This window comes from Rousettus aegyptiacus, unplaced genomic scaffold (genome assembly GCF_014176215.1).
Source record: "Rousettus aegyptiacus isolate mRouAeg1 unplaced genomic scaffold, mRouAeg1.p scaffold_m13_p_15, whole genome shotgun sequence".
NCBI lineage: Eukaryota > Metazoa > Chordata > Mammalia > Chiroptera > Pteropodidae > Rousettus > Rousettus aegyptiacus.
In genome coordinates, this window is record NW_023416290.1 from 34792675 (window position 1) to 34817348 (window position 24674).

The 24674-nt window shown below is 42.3% G+C and overlaps 1 protein-coding gene across 5 annotated transcripts in view; it reads left to right on the forward strand.

Moving 5' to 3' along the window:
• GRHL2 (grainyhead like transcription factor 2) overlaps window positions 1–24412 on the forward strand; it is a 157482-nt gene extending 133070 nt beyond the window's left edge. For 4 of the 5 annotated variants that reach the window (XM_016147540.2, XM_016147539.2, XM_016147537.2 and 1 more), the window contains exons 14-16: window positions 1166–1251; window positions 19174–19238; window positions 21333–24412. In XM_016147540.2, the coding sequence (XP_016003026.1) occupies window positions 1166–1251; window positions 19174–19238; window positions 21333–21447 (266 nt within the window). In that variant the 3' untranslated portion in view covers window positions 21448–24412. The remainder of the gene's footprint in view (window positions 1–1165; window positions 1252–19173; window positions 19239–21332) is intronic. The other variant, XR_001597228.2, reaches the window with a different exon arrangement.
• The last annotated feature ends 262 nt before the right edge of the window (window positions 24413–24674 follow it).

The following is a 24674-nucleotide window of genomic DNA, read 5'->3' on the forward strand; positions in this document are numbered from 1 at the left end:
CCACATCTGAATGGCAGTTCCCAGTTCTTTGGGGGAGCTAAGCCCCAGTGCAACGTGGAGTGTCTTCACCTCTCTAAAGATACCCAGGGTCCCTACCACCTCTCATTTTCTGTGCATCGCCAAATTCAGAATGTTGTGTTATGGAGAGATGAACAGAAAGCTGCATTCATCTTCCCTGGGGGAAGTAGAGCCACAATGGCTTCATGACAGCATCTACTGATTGAGGAATGGGGCTCGCTGCGAGCCGGGCAGCTGAGCATCTCCCATGGAGGCTATTCCATTTAATCCTCACAGCAACCCTATGAGGTAGATATTATTATTATCCCTGTTTTACAGAGAAAATCAAAGCTCAGAGAGATTAAATAACTAGGGTCCCACAGCAGACTGAACTGGGGTCAAAGCCAGATTTGTTGTCTCTTACCAGTGTGCCTCTGAAATGCACCATCTCCCTCCCAGGCCTTTGCACAGCTGTCAGCTGGAGTTTGCTCTCCCTGTCCTCTCTCTCCCGGCCTGCCCACCCCGCTTGCCTGTGTTGATGCCTATATACCGTTTGTAACTCAGGTCTCTCCTTCAAGTTAACCTTCTGGGAGCCCCCACCCACACACACGCACCCCACCAAAAAGCTCAGGCTCCTGTAAGCACCCTATCTTTTTCCTTCATAGCTCACATGACTCTGTGTAGTTGTCTGCTTATTTGAGGAATGCCTGCCGTTCTAAGTGGGCTATGAACTCCTTAAGGGGAGACAGCATCTTAACTCATTGCTGCAACCTCAGCTCCTAGCACACAGCCTGGGACCTAGGGGCCCAGATAGGCATTCAGTAATATTTGTCAAATAATCTAATAAATAAATAGAAGACAGAGGTCACAGAAAGAGATGTTATAAAGAGAGCATGTGCCCACCTTGAGAAATTCAAAAGTGAACAATGTGAACAGTGGGTAACAGCCTGTTAGGTGTTACCCAGTTGTCAGTTTATGTCATTGAATTGCTCCTTGCCGCAGTCGTCTGTGGAGGTACTTCGTCAGGATGTCATCTGGGTCAGGGGTCCGAGGTTTATTAGAAGATGTCGTCAGTCTCTGACACTCATGTGACAGGAAGCATGTCCTGTGGCAGTGGCAAAGTTGTGTTGGCTCCTCAGTCATGGCTTTTCTCCCTGTTGTTTTTCAGTGCTTTTGTACGTGAGGAAGGAGACCGACGATGTGTTTGATGCCTTGATGTTGAAATCTCCCACGGTGAAGGGCCTAATGGAAGCGGTAAGCCATGAACCCCTTTCAACCTCCAGGAAGTCTGCTTGTGTTCTCCTGAGCTGGAATCCATTTATTAAAATGCAGCCTTGGTGGTAGTTCTGGAATGAGCTTACAAAGAAAAAGGAAAAGCAGAGATTTATAGTGACACCCATCTCCATACTATCAGGGCTTATCAGCATTTCCAGGAGAAGGAAAGTTTGAAAAATTGCCAATTCCCTGTCAGTTTAAGGCTAATCAGAGTAAGATGCCATAGAGCAAGGTTAAACTGTGAATTTGCATTTGTCTCTTTACATGAAACCGAATTAGATATGTTTAACTTCTAAATATACACAAAACAAAAACAATTAGTAAGTGTCTCGCTAGCTGTATGATAGCGTAATCCTCTTTCAGTTAAGAAAAAATATATATATTGCAGAATTCTGAAGTAGAGTCTAAGTTCCTTCCTCCCTTATCATTCCCAGTTTAGTCTAGCATCATCCTGCTGGAGCTCAGAAAAAGTTATTTTATATTTTATCCATATCGTATTTATCTTAATATAATTTTGACTATGATTTCTAACTCCCACCCTTTCTTCTTTATGTACAACTTGGTGTAGAAGGTCCAGGTTTTTATAGTGGCGGAGACAATAGGACCTCCAAGGGACGGCCCATTTATGGACTGTTGTTGGTTTGCAAAATAGCTACATTAGAAACAGCACCTTGGGTTATGGGGCAAAATGTTAAAATGCATAAGATAGTGAGTGATTAAGTGGAATCATACAATACATGCCCTTTTGTGGCTGGTTTCTTTTAGCTCCATTTCGTCATGTTTTGAGGTTCTTCCATTTGTAGTACAATCAGTACTTTATTGTTTTTTATGGTTGAATAATATCCATTGTGTGGATAGATCACATTTGGGTTTTTCATTCATCAATTCATAGACATTTGGATTTTTCCACCATCTGCTATTATGAATAGTACTGCTATGAACATCCATGCACAAGTTTTTGTTTGAACACTTGTTTTCAGTCCTTTGGGGGTGCATACCAAGGAGTGATAGCCAGACACAAAAGGTCACATATTGCTTGATTCAATTTATAAAAAATATCAAGAGAAGACAAATACACAGAGACATAAAGCAGATTAGCGATTGCCAGGAGCTGGGCGAAGGGGTGATGAGAAGTGCCTGCTTTATGAGTTTCCTCTGGGGGTGAGGAAATATTCTAGAACTAGATAGTTCTGATGTTTGCACACCATTGTGAGTGTACTAAATGCCACTGAATTATACACTTTAAAATGATAAAAATGGCAAGTTGTATGATATATAAAAGAAAAAATTATTAATTGCTTATTTGAATTTTTTAAATGCATAGGAGTGTTAACAGTGCAGATTTCCCACTGCCCTCTGGGGCTGGCATTGTCAACAAGTCCCCAGGTGGTTCTGAGCGGGGCATTGAGGCCCACCCTCTCAGAAACTCTGCCGAGGGTTTGGTAATCTTCTATTCTATTGGATTTTGCATTGGGATGGGGTTACCTGTTACTGAATCTGCTATGTCTGAACGAAAAACAAAATAGAAATGAACACAACAAAAAAAGTGACCTATATCTCTTCAAATCAACGAGAATTTTAAAAAATGACCCTAAAATTGCCAGAGGTAGACTTATGAGCTAAAGAAGTCTATAAAATGCTTAGAGCTCTCTGGGGTCCTTTGGATAAATTTCATTACCCTAACCTGGCCTTTAAGATTGTATTACAGAAACTGACTTACCTAGGACAGTGGCGAATACAAAAATTAACTAAGGAGTTATGCATAGTCCCGGACTTCAATTGCTGACCCGAAAGTGGAGTGGCGGTGCAGGACCAGGAACCTGTGTTTTAACAAGCTTTTCAGGTGCTCTGAGATCAGTCAGGCACGAGAACCACTGATCCAGGCCAATTCTGAACTGATTCATTAAGCTATGATTCATGAGGCCTTTCCCCTTGGTGTCTTTCTTTCCCTTTTGTGACGTCTGGCCTGTTCTGAGTGTTCCGTAGCTGTGGTCACGCTGGACCACTGTGGGGGTAATTGTCACCTTCACTCGCACCTGAACATTTGCAGGCACTTGCCGCCATAGCAGAGTTGAGCTTTTGATGTCTCTTAGGAGGGCTTGTTACACCTTCCTTGCCCTGCCTAGCTGGGGCCCGGGGACAGGTGGTGCACAGTATCCTTTGACCTTGTACGTCATGGAGAGATTAGGGTTCCCAGGCTGACTCTGGTCAGATCCCTCAGAGTAGTTCTGACTTCATCACTCCTTCATTAAATCTGGAAGAAAGATTTTATCAAAGCACCAACACAAGGATCTCCTTGCTCCCTAAGTTGTGCAGATGGGAAAGCCGGGCCCGAGAAGCTGTTCAGGATTCCCAGGCGATGTGGCTTGGTGGTAAACTCTGAAGGTACGACACTAGCAGCCCCTGAAGTTGCGGGGCAGCTGTAGGGATAGCAGGGTCTATTTAAGTGTAGACTTCAGTACACCGTGAAGTGAGAAGGCAGAATTTTGAAGAACACTGGCTTCTGTTCACTGTCACTGTTCCCTAAAGTTACTTGGGATCTGAGTGGGGTTAGAAAGGGCTCTCTCTGGGGTGTGGGTTCTCTGAGGACCAGCACCTCCCTGGAGTATGACATTTATCTCTCTGGCTCCAACACACGCAGGTGGAGACAGCGTAGCCTAGTAAGTCATCATACGGAGTTAGAGCTCAGAACACAGAAACCCGTGTTCATTTCCTGATGGTGCCCCTTACTAGCTAGACAGGCTCCTTAATCTCTTCTTTGTCCTCAAAATGGGAATAATAATAGTATATACCTCACCAGGTTGCTGTGGGGATGAAATGAGACACTACAGATGTAAAACTCTCTGCCTGATTCCTAGGCACCCAATAGAGGTTAGCTTTCGTTACTAGCCATTGTTTGGGGTAAGAATCAGAGCTTGAAAAGTCACGGAGTAAGGATTTTTCCCTTTTCCTCAGATTTTGGATATCTCAAATGACGAGCTTCTTACAGACATGGTCTGAAAGATGGAAAGTTATTTTGGCTCATGATTCCATTATATAATTTTCCACTAACTTGGCATTTCAGAGGAGGCATGGAGCTGTGGAAATAGTACAGGTAACTGGATCTGAAATTCTGGAAGCTGTGTGGGGAGTTCCCTTCTGAGTCCACATCTAGAAAGCTCCTTCCAAGAAATGATCTTTATGCTCCACAGTCTAAAGCCCACATTAAACAAAGCCTCAAAACAAGAAGGCGGTGTGACCCTGACCCCCATGCTCTGTTATCACTCTAACTCTTAAAATAAGATCATGTGTGGGGTTTTATATTTCTTAACAACTAAAAAATCCCTAACTTTTAAGGAAATCTATTTAATCAAGAAATATTGATCTTGAGCCATCGCTTTGAATTCTGTCACTGGTTCAAAATGGCTTCCCATAAACACAGTCCCACACTCATCATGGACCCAGCGTGTACTGTGGGGCTAGGATGTTGCTTCTCTCAGTGGGAGATTCTGTTGGAATCTCTTAGCGTGCTTTTCAGTGATGCCATCCCAGAGCCCAACATCTGACCGGGATCAGGCTCTCTGCGAGTAGGCCCAGGAACCAGCATTGATAACAGTCTCCCCAGTTGACCTTGAAACACTGGTGTGTACCCTGGCTGGAAACTGGTATCAGTTTCTGATTCTGCCCTAAGGTCCTACTGTGCATATTCACTTAGAATGGGAATAACTACCCTTGATATACTCTTTTGGGGGCCCAAGTACCTCCGAAAGTAGTCCTGAGCAGTGGCGTGGCACTGTAGGCCATGCCACATCACCGCCCCATCCCTGTTGCTTTGGGCCTTGGCCTGGGTCTTTCATCCTTCATCGATGGTGTGGGAAGACCAAACACTTTTTCTGCTGAGGAAGGTACCATTAGCCTCCCAGGGACAGCAGACCTCATGACTCCAAATGTAAAAGTGTGCCTTGGGTACAATCTGTGTGTGTCTCACAGTTGTTTCTGAAATAGGAACACCCTGTTTCATCTCCATAGATAACACTGTTTTGTTCCTTTCCTAACCTAGTTACTGAAAGATTGGCTGTGCCTCAACTTCCTCATCTGTAAAATGGAGTAATTGAGAATGTTAAATGAATTAATGCAAGCACTCAGTAGGCATTAGCAGAGGTGACAGTAATGACATTGATGACGATGCAGCTGCTTCTGCCGCAGGACAATTTGGATTGCTTTTCAACGGGAACCTTCTCGCATTTCTCCCGTTAAACTCCAGATTTCTTATCCTCTGTCAGGTATTATTTAGACGTAAAAGAAAACCTGTACTAGAGAATAAAGGGCCCCCCAAAACAGTTTTGCACTTTTTTCCTTTTTTTTTTTTTTAAATAATTATTGGCATTTGGTTGTGAAATATTGATTTGTCATGGGGACAGAATAGAACAGTATTGCCACCCTTCAGATGGGAACTGAAGTGTGAGTCAGAAAGTGTCACATCAGAGATTTGTTGAACAGTTTGGAGACGGTGACAGTGTTCCTACAGCCTCCGCAGATTTCCTGACGTCTGTAAGTTAGGTCACTTAGTAGGATGGAGTTCTGTTATCTTGAAATTGTTTTTATACTCAGCAGACTTTATGCTATCTTTTAAGATAATATTACTGAGTTGTTCTTAATTAGAGAAGCCTCCTATAAGACCAAGGTCACAGGTCCCACCAAAAACACGCACACAGCAGCATGTGGAAGAACAGGGAACGGGGAACTTGATGGACTTGGGCCAAATCGTGACTGGTAGTCTTGAGCAGCTCAGTCTCAGATCTCTGGTTTCCCTCCTTGAAAAAAAGTGCTACATGTCTACCTGAAGAATGGTTTTATTCGTGTTACCCTTGACCTCTCATTGTCTTAGAAAGAGCTCTTGACCACAACAACGAGGAATAGAATTACTATTTAATCATGCCAGGCCGGGTCACTTTTCTATAGGACAGACTGGATAATTCTTATTTACTAGTCCTGATCATCCCAGACCTTCATTTCACATTCCAGAGAGTCATTATTCATGCAGATCTAGATGCCTGGATAGAAAAAGATGTTACTGAATATTCCCATCTTGGTGTCATTTGGATAAACTAGAATGTTTCTTTTTTCACCTGCATGTTTGGTATTATGTCAATCAAGACATCCATGTAACTTTGATGATTTCACTCTGTATTCTTTATTCTCCACCGCCAGCTTTATTGAAGTATAATAGACAATTAGTTGCTCATATTTACATTGTACAATTCAATGAGTTTTTTTTCAGTTATAGTTACAATACAATAATGTATTAGTTTTAGTTGTACAGCATAGTCCTTCAAAAGCTATATAACTCACGAAGTGGTCACCCCACTAAATCAAGTACCCTTCTTCTCCCTTACATATTTTTTACAACACTATTGACTATTGTCCTTATGCTATCCTTTATATCTCCATGACTACTCTATCTATCTATTTGTACTTCTTAATCCCTTTGCCCCTTTTCACCGACTCCCCAAACCCCTAACCCTTCTCATGGTCTAGTTGCCCTCAAAATATTCTCTTTAAAGAGTTTGTTTCTGTTTTTGTTGTTGTTTATTTTGTTCTTTAGATTCCACGTGTATGTGAAATCACGTGGTATTTGTCTTTCTCTATCTAACTGACTTCATACAGTGCAATACCCTCTAGGTCCATCAAGGAAATTTCTTTTTCCATCCTCTTCCTTTGAGTCTGTGTGTGTTTTTTAATCCAAAGTGAGTCTCTTATAGATAAGCATATGTAGGGGTCTTGTTTTCTTATCCATTTAACTTCCCTAACTTTTGGTTGGAGCACTTAATTCTTTTCCATTTGAGGTACTCGTCGATATATATTTAGTTATTACCATTCTTTATACATGTTTTTGATACATGTTTTTTCTTCTTAAAGAAGTCCCTCCAACAATTCCTGTAATATTAGCTTGGTATTGATGAGTTCTTTTAGCTTATTTTTGCCTGGGAAGCTCTTATATGTCCTTCAATTTTAAATGATAGCTTTGCTGAATAAAGTATTTTTGGTTATAGATCCTGGATTTTCAATGCTTTAATATTTTTTGCCAAGCCCTTTTGTCCTGCAAAGTTTCTTTTGAGAAATTGGCTACCAGTCTTATGGTAGTTCCCTCGTGGGTAACTAATTGCTTTTCTCTTGCTGGTTTTAAGACTCTTGCTTTGTATTTAATCTTGGACATTTTAATTATGATGTGTCTTGGTGTGGGCCTCTTTAGGTTCCTCTTTCTTGGGACTCTCTGAGCTTCCCGGAGTTGTATGTTTATTTCTTTCACCAGGCGAGGGAAGTTTTCCATCATTATTTCTTCAAGTAGTTCTTCAGTTTCTTGTTCTCACTCTTCACGTACCCCTATGGCATGGATGCCATTACCCTTACTTGTGTGCCATAGAGTCCTTAAATTATTACTATAGTCTGGGTTCCTTTTGTCTTGCTGTTCTGATGGAGGGTCCTTGGCTTCCGCACCCTCTGTAGCAGTGTTTCAACCCTCCTCTTCACCCACTGCATTGATTCCCTCTAACATACCCTTCGGCTCAGATAATGTGCTCTTCATTTTTGAATGGTTCCCTTTTATAATTTCCATTTCCATTTTTATGTTTTTTTTTTTTTTTAATTTTCTTTGTTAAAGTTCTCCCTGATTTTATCTACACTTCCCTAAGTTCATTGAGCATCTTTATAACCGGTGTTTTTAACTCTGTATCTGTTAGATTGCTTGACTCCATTTTTCCTGGATCTCTGTTCTGTTCTCTCATATGGTTTCTGCTTCTTTGTCTTCCCATTTTGGCTGTATTTCTGTGTTTGTTTCTATGTACTAAGCAAAGCTCCTAAGTCTCCTGGTCTTATTAGTGCGGCTTTGTGTGGTAGGTGTCCAGTGGCACAGTCCTGAGAGGGGTTCAGCTGCAGGCCAAATTTAGCCCCAGCCTGTGCCCCTCTGGGGCCACCTGTTAAGATTCAGCAAGCAATCCACAGATGTTGTGCGTATAGTTGTCTCAAAAGGCCATGCCAGGGCCAGCTGCCACCATCGTTAATCTTGGCGCTGCTCAGCAAGGAGCACTGGACTCGCAGAGGACACACCTAGAGGTGGCTTGGGTGGGGCTGTGAATTAGGGAGGTGGAGTTTCAGGGAATCCTCTGAGCAGAGCAACCTCTATTATCCAGTTTAATGACTTCTCAGCTATGGCAGCACCGCGGCAGCACACTGGTGGGTGGGGGTGAGGAGGGAAGGGCTCAAAAGAGAAAGAGTGGATACCACTGGCACTTCTGCGCGCGAGAGAGCCTTGCCTCCGGCCCTAGCTCCGACAACTCAGCATCCCTCTGTAAGTCCCTGGTGTCCTCTAAGCACCCATCTGGGTGCAGGTGCTCAGAGTGAGCAGGTCTGTCACTGTGAAAGACTGATTGCAGATACAACCCCTTAAGAGGCATCTGTAGCTTCTGTCCCACTCAGCCACTGGGGACTGGGATGCCTCGCATATTGGTTCCCTCCTACCTTTCATCATTGCAAGGTGATTTCTTATTTCTCTCCCTCATTATAGGGCTTCTGTTCCTCTAGACCCCCAGCTTACTCTGCTTGCTGTTATCTCCATGTTTCCGTCTCAACTTTGATGTGGTCGTGAGAGGGGATGAGTGAAGCTTCTATCATCTACACCATTTTGCAATGATGATGTTTTCTTTTTTTTTATGATTACATTTTAAACTTGATTACAGATAAGGATTTAGTGATGATGGTGGTAGTGAAGGTGACATGGGTTTCTCAGGCAGGGCAAATATCATCACCATTTTACAGAGGTGGAGACTAAGTCCCAAAGATAGTTCCACAGAGTGGTGGAACCAATTGAAGCCCTCAGGCAACTTAAGTCCCGTTAGGGAGATGCCCAGGATATGAAAAGTTATTACAATAAGAACAACATTTCAAGTCACAGGTCACAACAACTAAAGGAAAGAAGCTAAGGCAATAATAAACCATCAGGCAAGAAGTATCATGTGTAGTGGTTGATCCCACACAGTCAGGGTTCAAATCGTGGCTCTGACACTTAGGAGTGGTGTGACCTTGGACAAGTTACTCAACCTCTCTATACCTTGGTTTCATCATTTCTGAAATGAGAATAATAATAATTTGGGATATTGTAAGGATAATGTTAAAACGCGATATAGGGTTGTTATGGGTATTAAATGAGTTCCTATATGAGATATTAAATGAATTACTATATGAGGTGTGTTACTATATATGCTGTGGGATGGAGAGGCAGATTGAGATTCCTCCAAGCCAAAAGAACTTGAGAAATGGGCTTTCCTGGGGTTCTCTCCTGCTGAAACTAGCTGATGTGCACAGGAAGAAGGTTGTCCATGGACCCAATAGCACTCTGTTCTATCCAAGTGAGTCATTCAGAATCTCCTTGATTCTCTTGACAAGTCAAATGCAGCCACCGAGGAAGTGTTTGCAAGTGGGAGTCACTTCATTTTAAACATACATCTCAGAGCCCACACCAAAGAATTTCTAACTCTAGATAAAATCATTGGCTTCTGGAGCAGGCTGTTCTGTTGGATGCCTCTAGATAAGGCAGGCTGAGTCTTACATTGGTGAAAACCAGTGAGAATCTCTAAGTTCTGCCTATCACATACCTGAGGTTTCTGGGCAAAGAAAAGTCTCACCAGACAACCATTGATGAGATATGTTTAAGATCTAGGATCCTCCTGGATATAAAAGAAGATTAAAAATATTAATAATGGGCTTTTAGAAGTTATGAAAGTGGATGCCTATTCCAGATAACTTGCAAAGTGTGCGTGTACATGCACACACAAAACCCACGCACTCTGAATCCTGCCGTTCTGAGAGATCTGTGATGTAGCACTGGCTTTCTGTGCATGGAAGGGAGGGTTGTATGGTGATATCACCCAGCCCCTGGGCAGAAGGAATCCTGTAACTCCCCCTACACACACACACCCAGGCTCCGCCACATGATATCCTGAAGCCTCACTTCTTTCCAGGGTTCTGAATTTGGCAAAGCACACTTCCTTGCCTCACATGAAGGCAGAGGATGCTTTGCTCGTGTGGCATATTGTCAAGTTGCTTTTGCCTTTGACAACTGCACTAAGGGCAAGACTTTGCCCTCCTGGAGACTGTCGTCTTTAGCGGCTTGGTGCATATGTGTCAACATTGCTAGTTGCTTCTTGGTACTGGACGGGATCCATAGGCCCCTCTCCAATAGTCTCAACATATGCCTACTTTCTCTAAGAGTCCAGAATCTGAACCCAGACCTCTAGGTTGTTCTCTTTCAAATCCTGTCACTGTCACTTACGAGCTGAGGTACCCTGGGCAAGTTACTTAATGACCGTAAGCTTCAGTGTTCTCACCTGAGAAACAGGGCTCATAAAAGCACCCCTTCCATTGTAACGATGTGAGGATTGAACAATTTAACAGATGTGGCGCTCGATGCGCCTATATTCTAGGCACTTAGTAAGCACTCAGTAAATGCTAGCTGCAGCTGCTGCTCTCAGCAGCCCCAGGTCGAAACTGGAATTGTGTAGGTTTTATGCAAATTTCTTAGTTCTCACCATAATTAGTTTATTTGTGATCCAAGGTATATGCATTCATGCTTTGGGAAACTGGGAGTCAAACCCCTGAAAAAAGATCTAAGAAGCAGATTCGCTTCTCTGTCAGAATAGGCAGCTAACAGATATGAGCCTACTGATATGGAGTAAAAAATAGCTCCTCTTGTGTTGTTTTGTTTTATTTTTATTTTATATTTTATTTTATTTTTAAAAAGTTTCAAATGACCCTAATTAAAGTTCAAAACCCAACTCCTACAGGCCAAGTAACTCACAATGATAATTAGGTACAAATCACAGGGGCCCTAGGACTCCATACAGACAGCAAGCACTTGTGTACAGCAAGGAATGCTCATCAAGGGTCTTACCTTTTTGTGCCATGGACACCTTTGGTAGTCTGGTGAAATCTATAGACCCTTTTCAAAATAATGATTTGAAATGTATCAAATAAAATACATGGGATTACAAAGGAAACCAATTGTATTGATATGCAGTCATCAAAATAAGAAAGCATGTCTGTGATATAGGAATACATGTACTATTTACTCATGGATTAAATATGGCCATTATTACATGGGTATGACTAAAAACTACTATAATTTGGAAGTATAAAGGATGAATGTAGTCAATATTTTGAAATACCTGCAGAATTCTAATATAACATGAAAACATCTGTGATTTCCATTGGTAAAAAAAGACAGGTACTGCTAATATTACTGTAGGTTCCAATAGCAGGAAATGCTAAATTCTAGTTAGAGGTTAGTGAAAATAAAGATGCATTTTTTCCCCCCATAAAAATTCATGTACGTGCTCTTTGGGCTTCTGTAGACTCAGGCTGAGCAGCCCTGGCTTGGACCAGCCATGCTGAGGAAATGGCCACTCCAGAAACGGTGCCAGAGCAAGGTGCTCCTCAAGCATTTTCTCTGTGCCCCGGCTGTGTTAACTGAGCATTTCTAGAACCTCAGGGAGTGGGGAAGGTGGTGAGCCCATCCCGGAGAAATGTCACACCTGATCGCACCCTTCCTTTTCCCTTCAGCCCTTAGGGTGTAGAACCAACTCACATCAGCATCTCCCTTTTGATTTACATGTGCAGGTGTGGACACCAGGACACCTGCCGGGACACCGACCGGTAGCGTGGGTGCCGGGCTGGGGAGAAAGAGAGCTAGAAAGTAGAAATTCTTCCAAAGGGAAATGAGGTTAAGCTTTGGGGAAGAGTGACGAAACTGTGTCACGCCTACATTATTCCATGTATGTCACCAGATTTGGAAACAGCTTTGAGATTGCTGGAAAAACTTGCTACTATTAGTTTATGTGGATAGATGTAACATAGCATCTTCCCAAAACAGTTGCTAAAGGAATTTGAGTTTCTGAGGAAGGGATGCTAAGCTGCTGTACAGCCAGGGCTCTGTAGGAGTACTTCCAAATAATTAAGCCTTTCCAGCAGCTTTAAATTTTGTATTTCCAGTTTTATTGAATTTTGATCTAATTTGGCTTATCTTTGAGCCCAGTACATGATAGATTCTTCTTAGATGTAGTAATGTGTGTGCGCGTGTGTGTTTGTGCGTGTGTGTATGGGAATATATATAAAATATATATTATATTTATATATATAATCTAGTATATTGATTATATTATTCAGCCATTCTTATTTGTTCATTAGATTTGTCCAATTCCTAAAGACATATATTGCCTGATGTCAAACTATACTAAAAAGCTATAGTAATCAAAATAGCATGCTCTGGCATAAAAATAGACATATAGATCAGTAGAACAGAATAGAGAACCTAGAAATAAACCCATGCTATATGGTCAATTAGTCTATGATAAAGGAGGAAAAAATATACAACGGGCTTAAGACAGCCTTTTTAATAAATAGTGTTGGAGAAACTTGACAGATACATACAAAAAAATGGATGAAGACCACTTTCTTACACCATATACAAAAATAAAGTCAAAGTGGATTAAAAGCTTAAATATAAGACTCGAAACCATAAAACTCGTAGAAGAAAACAGAGGCAGTAAACTCTCAGGCATTGGCCTTAGTGATGCTTTTTCTGATATATTTTTTTCAGTCAAGGGAAACAAAAGAGAAAAAAAAAACTTAAACAGGGCTACATCGAACTAAAATTTTTTTGCACAGCAAAGGAAATCTTCGGTACAATGGAAAGACAACCTACTGAGTGGGAGAAGGTATTTACCAATGATACATCCAATAAGAGGTTAATATCCAAAATTTATAAAGAACTCACACAACTTAACACCAAAAAACCCAACAATCCAATTAAAGAATGGGCAGAGGACCTGAACAGACATTTTTCCAGAGAGAACATACAGATGGCCAATAGACATATGAAAAGATGCTCAACATCACTGATCATCAGAGAAGTGCAAATTAAAACCACAGTGAGATATCACCCCACACCTGCCAGAATGACTATCATTAATAAATCAACCAACAACAAATGTTGGAGAGGATGTGGAGAAAAGGGAACCCTTGTGTACCCTTGGTGTGATTTCAAAATGGTGTAGCCACTCTGGAAAACAGTTTGGAGTTCCTCAAAAAATTAAAAACAGAGCTGCTATATGACCCAGCAATTGTACTTCTGGGTATTTATCTGAAGAAATCCAAAACATTAATTTGAAAAAATATATGCACCCCTATGTTCACTGCAGCATTATTTACAATGGCCAAGATATCGAAGCAGCCCAAGTACCCATCAATAGATGATTGGATAAAGAAGCTGTACATATATACAATGGAATATTACTCGGTCATAAAAAAGAACGAAACCTTACTATTTGCAATAACATGGCTGGACCTGTAAGGTATTATACTAAATGAAATATGACAGAGAAAGACAAATACCATATGATTTCACTTATATGTGGAATCTGAAAAAATGAACAAACAATACAGAAACAGACTCATAGATGCAGGGAACAAGCTGATGTTTCTCATGTGGGAGCGGAGTTGGGTGGCATGGTGAAAAATGTGAAGGAATGTAAGACTGAAAGCAACAAACGAACAAGATAGACAAACAGAGACTCACGGACACAGACAACAGTTTAGTGGCTACCGGGGTAGGGGTGGGTGAGTGGAAGGAAGTAGCTAAGGGTAAAGGGGTTCAAATATACAGTGGCAGAAGGAAATTTAACTTTGGATGGTGAACACAATGCAATATACATAAGACATATTATTGAAATGTACACTTTAAACCTATGTAATTTTATTAGCCAATGTCATCCCAATAAATTTTGTTAAAAGGTACAAATTTGTAGTTATGCAATAGTCATGGGGATGTAAAGTAAAGCATAAGGAATATAGTCAGTAATATTGTAATAACTCTGTATGTGCCAGGCGGGTACTGGACTAGTCAGGGGATCATTTCGTAAGTTATATAAATGTCTAACCACTATGCTGTACACCTGAAACTAATATAAAATAATATTAAATATCAACTGTAATTGAAAAGTCAAAACAGCAGAGAAAGGTGAAGGAGAATAAGAGGTTCGAATTCCTAGATATAAAACAAATGTCATAGGGATGTGGTGCACAGCACAGAGAATACAGCCAGTGATACTGTGATAGCATTGTGTGGTGTCGGATGCTTGCCGGGTTCATCATGGTGATCACTCTAATTTAGGTCTGTTAATGTGGAATAACTATCATGTATACCTGAAAATAATACGATATTTTATGTTAGCTATATTTTAATAAAAATCTTCTAAAAAACATTTTGTTGTAAATAACACATGTTTAATGGGCAATCACATGTCAGTTATTCATTTCAGGCACACATGAGGGGCCAGCTATAGATGTCCTTGTATCTTAACATCTATATTAAATAATTTTATCTTATTTTACAAAGCGATCGGAGAACATCAACATATCTCAGTGTATTTAGGTTCTTTTTCATCTTGGCCTTGTCGTTATTTAGGATCAGCCACTTAACTTTACAGTTTTCCTTTGCATTTTCATCAATAAAATTCTGCTGTGGAAAAAATAAAAGAGATATATTGAAGTGTCCTGCTATAGTTTTTTTCAGGTTTTCTCGACATCTGTCATAATTTTTGCTGAAGTGCTGTGCTGTTGGATGCATAAAGTTTTATGATCGATGTATCTTTTTCATAGATTGTGCTGTTTATCATTACTGCACAATGCCTGTTTTTACCTCACCAACCTTAACTTCTACCTGTCTAATATTGATCTCATCATTCCTACTTTGTTTTTGTTTGCATTTGTTTGTGTAGTCATCCATCAGTCATCCTTTTATTTATCACATGTATTAAGTGTTTTTCTTTTAAACAGCACACATCTGGTTTTCTCTCATCCTTTTTTTCCCTGGAGGACGGGAAGAAGGGGGGGGAGAAGAGAGGGAGAGAGGAAGAGAGGGGAAGGAGACGCGAGAGAGGAAGGAAGGAAGGAAGGGAAGCAGAGGAAGAGAAGGAAGGAAAGGGACGGAAGAAGAAGGAAGGAAGGAAGGAAAGGAAGGAAGGACAGGCAATTAACGAAACGAAAGAAAGAAAAAGGAGTACGTGCTTGTCTTCGTGTCCTCCACTCCTACTACCTCCCTCCCTAACTCCATACTACCTCCCTCCCTCCCTTCCTTCCTTCCTTCCTTCCTTCCTTCCATTTCCTCCTTCCTTCCCTTCCTTCCTTCCTTCCTTTCTTTCTTCTTATCTACCCTGACACTCTGGCTTTCAATGCAAAAATGCAGTTCATTCTCATTTAGTATAATGACTGATACACTTAAACCTATTTCTTCCATCTTCCTTTTTGTTTATTATTTATTTCAATTTGTGGTGACCTCTTACTTTGCCTTTAGTTTTGCAGGTGGACTAAGCTGTTTGTTTTCACCTTTTCTTAAAAGTTATTATTTACTTTTCCTAAATTGGTTCAAACCCCTCTCCTTATTTCTCTGTCATTTGAAAATAGAATTCCAACTGTTTTTCCCATCAGTACTTTCTAGCTCCCCTATCCTCTCAGTAAGATGAGACTTCTGGAGCTTCCATTTCTCCCTTCACCTACCCTCCTCCTCTCACTAGCATGAGGCCACTGAAATATTTACCTCACAAACTCCTGACTTCTTAATGTTGCTGAAATACTTTAACACTTCCTTTCTAGGAAACGATTAGATTTTTCCTTCCATCATTATTTTATTTTATTTTTTTACTTTAAGAATCCTCATTTAGCATTTGTTTCACATGCCTAATCCATGCAATTGTAGATAGATGATAGATGATAGATATATACATAGCTATGTAACTATGTTATTTATGTATGTATCTATATTATTTATATATATATATAAAATATAGAGTACATATAGAGTATCCACATCTTTCTATCATCTATCTGTCTGTCTGTCTATCTATCTATTATCTATCTATCTATCTATCTATCTATCTATCTATCTATCTATCTATCTAATCAATCTATCAACACTGGTTGCTGGCTGTCTTCCCCCTTGGCCAAGCTGAAGTCTCTGTTCTAATGCATTTTCTGTTTAGATAGGGTTCTTTTGTATTTTCCTCAAATAGGATATTTGGGTGAAATGCTCTCTGAATCCTTGCACTTCTTAGATACCATTCTTTCACCCTGAGAATCGAGGGGTATAGGGTTCTTGGGGCGAAGGCACTTCTTTTAGTAATCTGTAGGGGTTATTCCACTATCCTTTGGTTTCTAGTGTTTCAGATGAAGAGACTGAAGCCAGGTTTCCTCTCCTCCGCCTTCTCTTCCTCCTCTTGCCTTCTTCTTTCCCTCTTTCCCCTTCCACTTCTTCTCCTTCTCTTTCTTCCTTCCTCCTCTTCTTCATCGTCTTCTTTTTTTTCTGTAACGTTTCTTTTCTGCCTGGGAGGTTCCAAAATGTTTTCGTTACCCTTGGAGATCTGGCACTTTTCAGGATGGTCAGACATTTGTCTTTTCTCATTGATCTCTCCTGGGATTCACGATACGCCTTCCTCTCCCAAATGTGGGTCTTTCTTCTGTTTGTTTCCTGATTTTCTTTTCTCCATCTGTTCCTTTTCCTCTGTCTGAGACTTTGGATATTTACATTGTGTATGGCCTGCCTCTACTCTTCAAATCTCTTTTCTTTTCCATCTTTCTAGGTAGAGATTTTTTATACTTTAAAATTGTTTTTCTAATTGAACTTTCCTAACACTATTTGTTTGCTGTATTGACCACTTATCCTTCAGTTCATATTTTTAGATATTTTCAGATAAGAATTTTGTACATGTAATCATATTTTAAACAAGAATTTTGTACATGTGTGCTGTTTAGCAATCTTCACAAATGTTCTTCGATGACATTCATAAGTGCTCTCTTATGTTCTGCTGAAGTGGACACCTCCAACGAGTTCTGTCCACAGGCCTGCCTTGGATGTGTCATTGTTCATACTGGGCTCATTTCAGCTCAGGTATGACTTTGTTTCATCCCATCAGTGCTGGAGCAGTGTTGAGGGCAGGCAGACTGCTTGTTCCCCAGTCTCCTTTAGCTCTCTCAGTCCTCTGCCCATCTGTTCTGTGCCTTCTGGGCTTATTAGGGGTAGGGAGTTCTTTCTGTGCAGTAGGAGGGATAGACAGATGGGAAATTTATGGTTCTCTGTAAGATAAGCTCTTCCCAGGATCCAAAGCTATCCAAAGTTTGCCCTAGGACTCTTCAGCCTCTTTTCCTAACCTGCCCAGCAGTCCAAGTCCAAATCTCACCTGCCCTGGCTGTTAGTGAGCCCCGGGCTCAGAAGAGGTGGGTGGAAGGAGAAGGCAAAGAAGGCATTTAGAGTAGGTCTCTCCAGAATCCATCTCTAAACTATTTTTACTTTATATTTATAAAAGCCAATAATAATCATTGTGAAAATAAAATAAACAGTACAGAATTGAACAAAGTAAAAAGTAAATGAATCTCTTTAATTCTTTTCCTTCTTCCAGGGTAGCCACTATTAATAGCTGGTGGGTCCTCGAAATATTTTCAACTTACTTTCATATATTTTTTTAAAAAATAAAAATGAGATTTATGTATACACTGTTTTGCAACTTATTGTTGTTGTTTTTTTCCCTTAGTGTGTTCAGGATATTTTTTTTTTTCCATATAGGCTGCCCGCATTTCTTTTAATGATTGAATAACTGCATGTAAAAATATGAAGATGTGCTTAATGGATGTTTGTTACACGCAGTTTCTGTATTATGAACAGTGATGCTTTGAAGAGCTTTTTGAACATCTGAATATATTTCTGTAGACCAGATGACTAGATGTGGAATATGTGGGTCAAAGGATATATTCACTTTAAATTTCAGTAGTTTCTACCAAATTACCCTCCAAAAAGGTTGAGCTTATTTCTTTCCCATCTGTGGAATATGAGAGTTGTTATTTCTTATACTCTGGCTGATATCGTATTATCAATTTTTTAGTTTTTATTAGTCTCATAGATTAAAAATAGTATCCTATTGTTGCTTTAATTTGAACTTTATTATTTATTTTATTATTAGTTTCAAGTATACAATACCTTTGTTAGACATTTATACAGTTTATGAAATGATCCCCTGGTTACTCTATCTTCCCTCTGGCTCTGCACAGCCCTTAGTTACAGCCGACTGTGTTCCCTATGCTGTGTTGAACTTTACATTACGTGCAAAGTGATGCATTTTCCCATATGCTTATTGTCCTATTGCATTCTTTCTGTGAATTACTTCTCGTTGTTTTCTTCCTTTTCCCATTAAATTGTTAGCTTTCTTGTTTGTTTGTTTTGATTTAAGTTCTTTCTAACTTAAGGAAGTTAGTTCTTTGTCATTTGTGTTGCAAAAATGTTTCCCAGTGTATTATTTGTTCTCAGCTTTTTATGGTGGTTTTTGCTATGCTGGTATTTTAAATTCTATATTGTTTTTATCAACCTTTTAATATTTTTTCTTCAGGTTTTCTATCTTGCTCGGAAAGCTTTTCCTTACTTGAAGATGATCTCTATACAAAGAATTAACTCGTGGTTTCTTGTTGTATGGTTTCATCTTTTCACATGTAAATATTCGATCCAGCTTAACTTGTTCAGTTTTTTTCCATATGGCTACCGATTTAATCCAACATCACGATTAGAGTCCATCTTTTTCTGACTGATCCGAAAAGACACCTTCATCACAGAATAAATTCCCATGTGACTGTATCTATTATTGAATAATTTGAGGTTCATCCAGAGGGAAAGAGAGCCTTGCACATGAGGTATTTTGAAGGTTTGACTCATGAGCGAAGGGCACTGGTACCCAGGAAAATCTCCCAGAGACTGAAGTTGAAACTTTCTCTCCTGCCTTTGCTTGAGCTCCCCTTCCATGCTCATCTGCCTTTTTGTTATTGGTGTTACAGATATCTGAGAAATATGGGCTGCCCGTGGAGAAGATAGCAAAGCTTTACAAGAAAAGCAAAAAAGGGTAAGAAAGAAACTGAATTTAAATTGACGTTCAAATAAGATAAGTCAACACAGTGCCTTAAAAAAAAAAACAAACAAAAAAAAAAACAAAAAAAACAAAAAACAAAGATAGCTCTCTTTGTTAGTTCTGTTGTCCACCTTTAATAAAAATTGTGTGTCATCCTTCCAAGTGAGTAGCTTGCAAGTGCAATGCATTTCGAAGACCTGTAATGAGAGAGGGAAGGAGGATGATAGTGCATTGTTATGATGTCAACTGAGATGCCCTATTCCAGTGACAGGATTAGTGGGTGGAATAAAGGGGCCTAGCAAAGTCACCCTTCTGTAGAGAGTGGAGGTTATAGGGAATCCCGCGTTGCTCTCAGGGTTGGTTTCAGAGTGGCACAGGAGGAACAAAAAGAATTCATTCTTCCAAGGTAATTATTAATAAAATGCTCTAAGTGATCATTGGACTTGCGTGTTCTCAGTGTTAAGAACAGTAGCTCTTGTTTATTGTGTGTCCAGTATGCATGCTTTGTATGCATTGCTCTATTATTCCTCACCATTCTATGAGGTGGATTCTTATCCCTAATTTAGTGATGAGGAAACTGAGCCAAATGGAGGCTAAGTATCTTACCCAAAGACTCCTGTTCAGTAGGTAGAAGACAGATTTGAACCCAGGTCTGTGGTCCCAAAGTTCCGGTGCTTAGCATCTCATTCTACTCCCTACCATCTCTGGTCCTGGGGTTTCCTGTGTATAAGGCCCCAAGAGTAGAAGCTGCAGGAGCTGAATTTAGTGCCAGGAGAGGGTCTCCATTGAGTCAGTTTTGTGGCACTATTTTTCTAGAGCTATTTTAATACAAAAAAAAGCAGAAAATTGGTCTGTAGACTTGTCTCTGGGCCTCTTTCATAAAGGATATTGATTATGCTCAGGCTTTCTGAGTGATAGATAGGGTCTCTTGGTTGATTGGGAGTCATGCAAGAAACCCTGTCCACTTGAGCCATTGTCAGAAAGCTCACTCAAGTGCATATTACAATTCTTTCCAAGGTCAATGCAATAAGCTGGGTTTGTTCCTTGATGGTGAGATTTGAGTGGTGTCTCAAGGTCTTGCTGCTGAGAAGAACTCAGTGCCAATGCGCATGCCAGTGATGATAACATTTTACTTTCATTGAGTGCTGCGTCAAGCCCTGTCCTAAATACTTTAATCCTAACAACAAGCCTTTCTTTACAGCAGAGTTGTTATTCTTAGTTTTACAGAAGAATAAACTGAAGCTCTAAAAGTCTAAACAACTGGCCTAATGACACAGAGCCATAAAATGATAGTCAGTTATTCATTCTCGAACTAGAATCTGTTTGACTTTGATGAATAAGATAGGGTCAAGAACTGCTAAATCGTGAAAGATGTTGGTTTTCTTAAAACTAAATCCGCTGGGGATAGTTAGCCAAGGAGTACATAACATATGGTAAAGTATGAGCTTCAGACTGAGGCAAAGCTCCGTTCAAAACCTAGCTCAGCCATGATGAACTTGCTGAATGAACTTGGGAAAAGGTTTAACCTCACCGAGCCCAGTTTTCTCATTTGCAAAATGGCAATGATCAAACCTCCTCTCAGAGTTGCTGTGAGGAGGAAATACAGGGTCTCTGAAACCGTGGAATATACTACATGCTTGGAAGCGATACCTGCAGCTCCTGGTTACTTTCCTCTTCCTCTCCTGAGTGCGGAATACTTTTTAAGATGCATTTTCAAGAGGCAATATGGTTTGATGAAAATAGCTAGGGGCCCTGTTTAGGTCCTGGCTCTGTCCATAGCTAAGTCTGTGAGTTCAGGCTCTGTCAACTTCTTGGGTCTCAGTTTACCAGTCTGTAAGGCTAGAGGGTTGGGTTGGATGATCTTTGAAGTCCTGTTTTACACGGAGTCATGAGGTTAGCTCTGAGGAATTGAGGCTTTGCTTTCCTCAAACTGTTTTATAGACAAAGAAAATAGAGTGAGGGTCTTTTCCCCCCACCTTGTGTCCTCACCCCTCCTAGTCTCCCTTGCCAAAGAACGGCAAAGGGAACCCCAGCCCGGATCCTGCCGAGCGCACTGTTCACGGTGTCTTTGTACCCCTTCTCCCGCAGCATCTTGGTGAACATGGATGACAACATCATCGAGCACTACTCGAATGAGGACACCTTCATCCTCAACATGGAGAGCATGGTGGAGGGCTTCAAGATCACGCTCATGGAAATCTGAGCGCTGGCCTCGGCTCGCGCCGGCGGGAGCCCTCCGTGCACTCCTCCGCGGGGGGGAGGGCGGAGGCCCAGACCCCAGTACTGCAGCCCCACCTCGCCCCGCCACAACTGCTGTTACACGACCGCGCTGGGGAGCGGGCCAGGCACCGAGCCCTGCTCCTTGGCGGTGTGTTTGGCCCGTCCACCGGGTCCAGCTCTGGAGCTGAGGCCCGAGCCCCTCGGGAAGGGGCCTTGCGCTTGTCAGACCCTTATTTATTGTCCAGCGTTTTCCGGAGCTGGGGGCCAGGCCCACCAGGACTCCGCTGGTCACCCCGGCCCCAGAGGACACTGTCCTGAGCCCTCACCTTCGAGGGAAACAGCGCCAATCCACTCGTCTCGCCTCTCCACTTCTCCCGAGCGGCTGGAGGAACTGAGCTGCTGCTTGCTGCAGCAGGGGGAGGTGGGGTAAGAAGTGGACGCCCCCTTACCAGTCAGCCCTTCGGGTGGCTCTGGGGCAGGTCATCTTGCTGGACACCTCTAGGGGTCCCCAGTGAGTGGCCACCAGGCCTTGTACAGGAGGACATTCAACTACCATGTAATTAGTAAGTGTCGCAGAAGATATTCCTGGCTATCGTGTACATAGTGTGTATAATATTGCAATAATATATTTTACCTGTGGTATGCGGGCATGTTTACCTCCGCTGGCCTGGGGGAGGCACACAACTGGAGACTCTACTTTCTACAAGAGGTGTCTGCCTCTGTGCTGTTCAGGAGACACTCTGGGCTAGGGAAGTGGCCTCCAGGGAGTTGGGTGACTGTGGTGGGTTCTGAGATGGCCGCTCCTGTAGCATGCCCAGACTCCTTGTCTGCAGAGGGAGCCCCGTTCCCTCTTCATGGGGACAACCTACCCTGGAGGCCGCCACCTTTATCGCAGGTTGATGTGCTTTGCTGTGAGTCGCTCTCTGTGCCGTCATGTGGGAAAGGTCACATCATCTGAGGCCCCAGCTCCTCCAGTTCTTCCTGCCTGAACTTTCTGGAGAGACTGTGGGGGCTTTTCCACCAGGGCCTATCACTGGGGCCCGCCACAGAACTCCTTGGCTATCATGGGGATCCTGGCCACTGTGCAGTGCCTCGCAGCTTACAAGCACATCCTTCATCTCAAGTGGCCCCCTTAAATTCCTGACTGCAGTTTTGTGAGCGGTGCCAACAGCTCAGCTCTGAATGGGCGGCCAGGGCTGCCTCCTGCGCCTTGCCAGAGAGGGAGGGACCAGCCGCCTCTGCTCCTGGCTGCTGGATGTGGAGGGAGGGTGGGACAATGGCCCGAGAGCCCTGGCTCTTCTGAAACCAGTCTGAGAGACTTAAGAGGAGAAAAGTTGCTTCTCCAAACAATCACAAAATCATGAACTGTTCTGGACCTCTGTTCTCTTTGAGGGGACAGGGAGGTGGCCTAGGGGTTTGCATTCACCCCTGTGGGTGGAAGCACTAGCCTTTTGGTAGCCAGACACATCAGCCATCCGAGGTCCGGATCTAGGACAGGCTCTCTATAAAGGCCCAGATTCGTTTGTAAAGCACTTTGAAGTCTTACCTGGGGCCTCTCTCTCCAAGGGCTGCCTGCCCTCCACCTCACCTGTCCCTGGGGCCCAGAGCAGGATAGAAGGGCTGCTTCCGGCCCAGCCCTTTTGCCTTGAGGCTGCAGAGGATTTGAATTGAATGGAGGACAGGCGCTGTGCCCAGGACAACCTCTGGACTGGCAGGGGGCACCTTTCTGTGTGTCTTATGGACACCCCTCCCTGTGGTGCCAAAGGTTTGCATCCCGGTCAGCTCAGCTCAGTCTGTCCACTCCTCCTCTACTCTGGAACTGCCATGCCCTGGACCAGCAGCTGGCGTCCTCCTGGCTACTCCTGGGGCTCTGTTCTAAGACGGATGGCTCAGTGTTGGAAACACTAATTGTACTGTGCACTTCCTGCGCTGCGTGCCTTAGGGGTGTTCTCAAACATGACCGGCAGATGATAGGCCGGCAAACACTGCGGGCGCCTGGGACTCCAGGGTAGGGAGAAGATCGATGCCTTGGCGGTCTGACACAGGTTAACTAGCCTTTTCTCTCTAGCCCCTGTGGAAAACATGTTTGCTGGTCCTGGCCTAGGCGGAGGATGTGTAAGAGATGCTTTTGCATTTGTCTCAGGTCCCTGAGCAATCGTCGTGGTGATCGCGGCCGGAACAAAGAATATGAGGTCGGCGACACCAAAGGGTAGCGCAGCGTCGCCTCCCATCCGATCTGTCCCCGGCTTTACCGCATCCCCTCTGCGCGCTCAGAGTGCCCAAGGCTTCGCCGTGCTGCGTCCTTCGCTAGGTGTGCTAGCAGATCTTCCTGAGCGAAAACACTCCAGAAAGAGGAAAATTGGCTGCCTCTTATTTTTTTTTTTGTCTTGTCCCTTAAATGAATCACACTCAGATGGGTAAGCTTTTTTTAAAAAAAAAAAAAAATCCATGTAAGATAAAGGACATGTGAAATAAGTGTTTTTTAATACATACCCAAATGGCTTAGACTTTACAGGTGTTCAAAATTGGGAAATGCAATCAGATGTCACCTTGGAATTGGATCCTAAAAGACTAAGGCACATCCCAGGCCAGAATCTTAGGAAGCATGAAATGAATCAAACATTTGTTTTCATTCTTATTTAAAATCATTTCAAAAGCAGCAGAAGCAGAGGTCTGTGCCAAATTCTATGAACAGCCCTTTCTTAAAGATAAGCAAGGGAGAGTGATCGTTGGACAATTTGCTCCCATGTTAAAAAAAAAAAAGGCAAATGTAACTTAATAGTTTTGTAAATGGGAGAGGGGGAATCTATAAACTATAAATACAGTTATTTTATTTTTTGTACATTTTTAAGAAGAAAAAAATAAATATTCATAAAGTAAGAGTAAACGACAGTGTCTGGTCATTTCCATGAGGTGGGCGTCGGGTTCTTTGCCTAGTTGGGAAGAAACCTGTGTGAACTCAGAAGGTTCCAGGCTCCCCTCGCACACCTTCAGGCCCCAGGCTTCGACACAGTGAGTATTTTCCCATCTGATTGCCTTGTCATGCCCCACCCCAAAGTTAAGTGAGAAGAGGGCTGAAGAGGTCAAAAGGCCTTCAGCGTGATCACAACAGGCCAAGGGTGGTTCTTCTTGACCAGCTCTGCAGGGCAGGGGCAGGTTCTGTCCATGAGCCTTTCCCTTCCCCTCCTTAGCTCACTCAGCCCGCGTGAC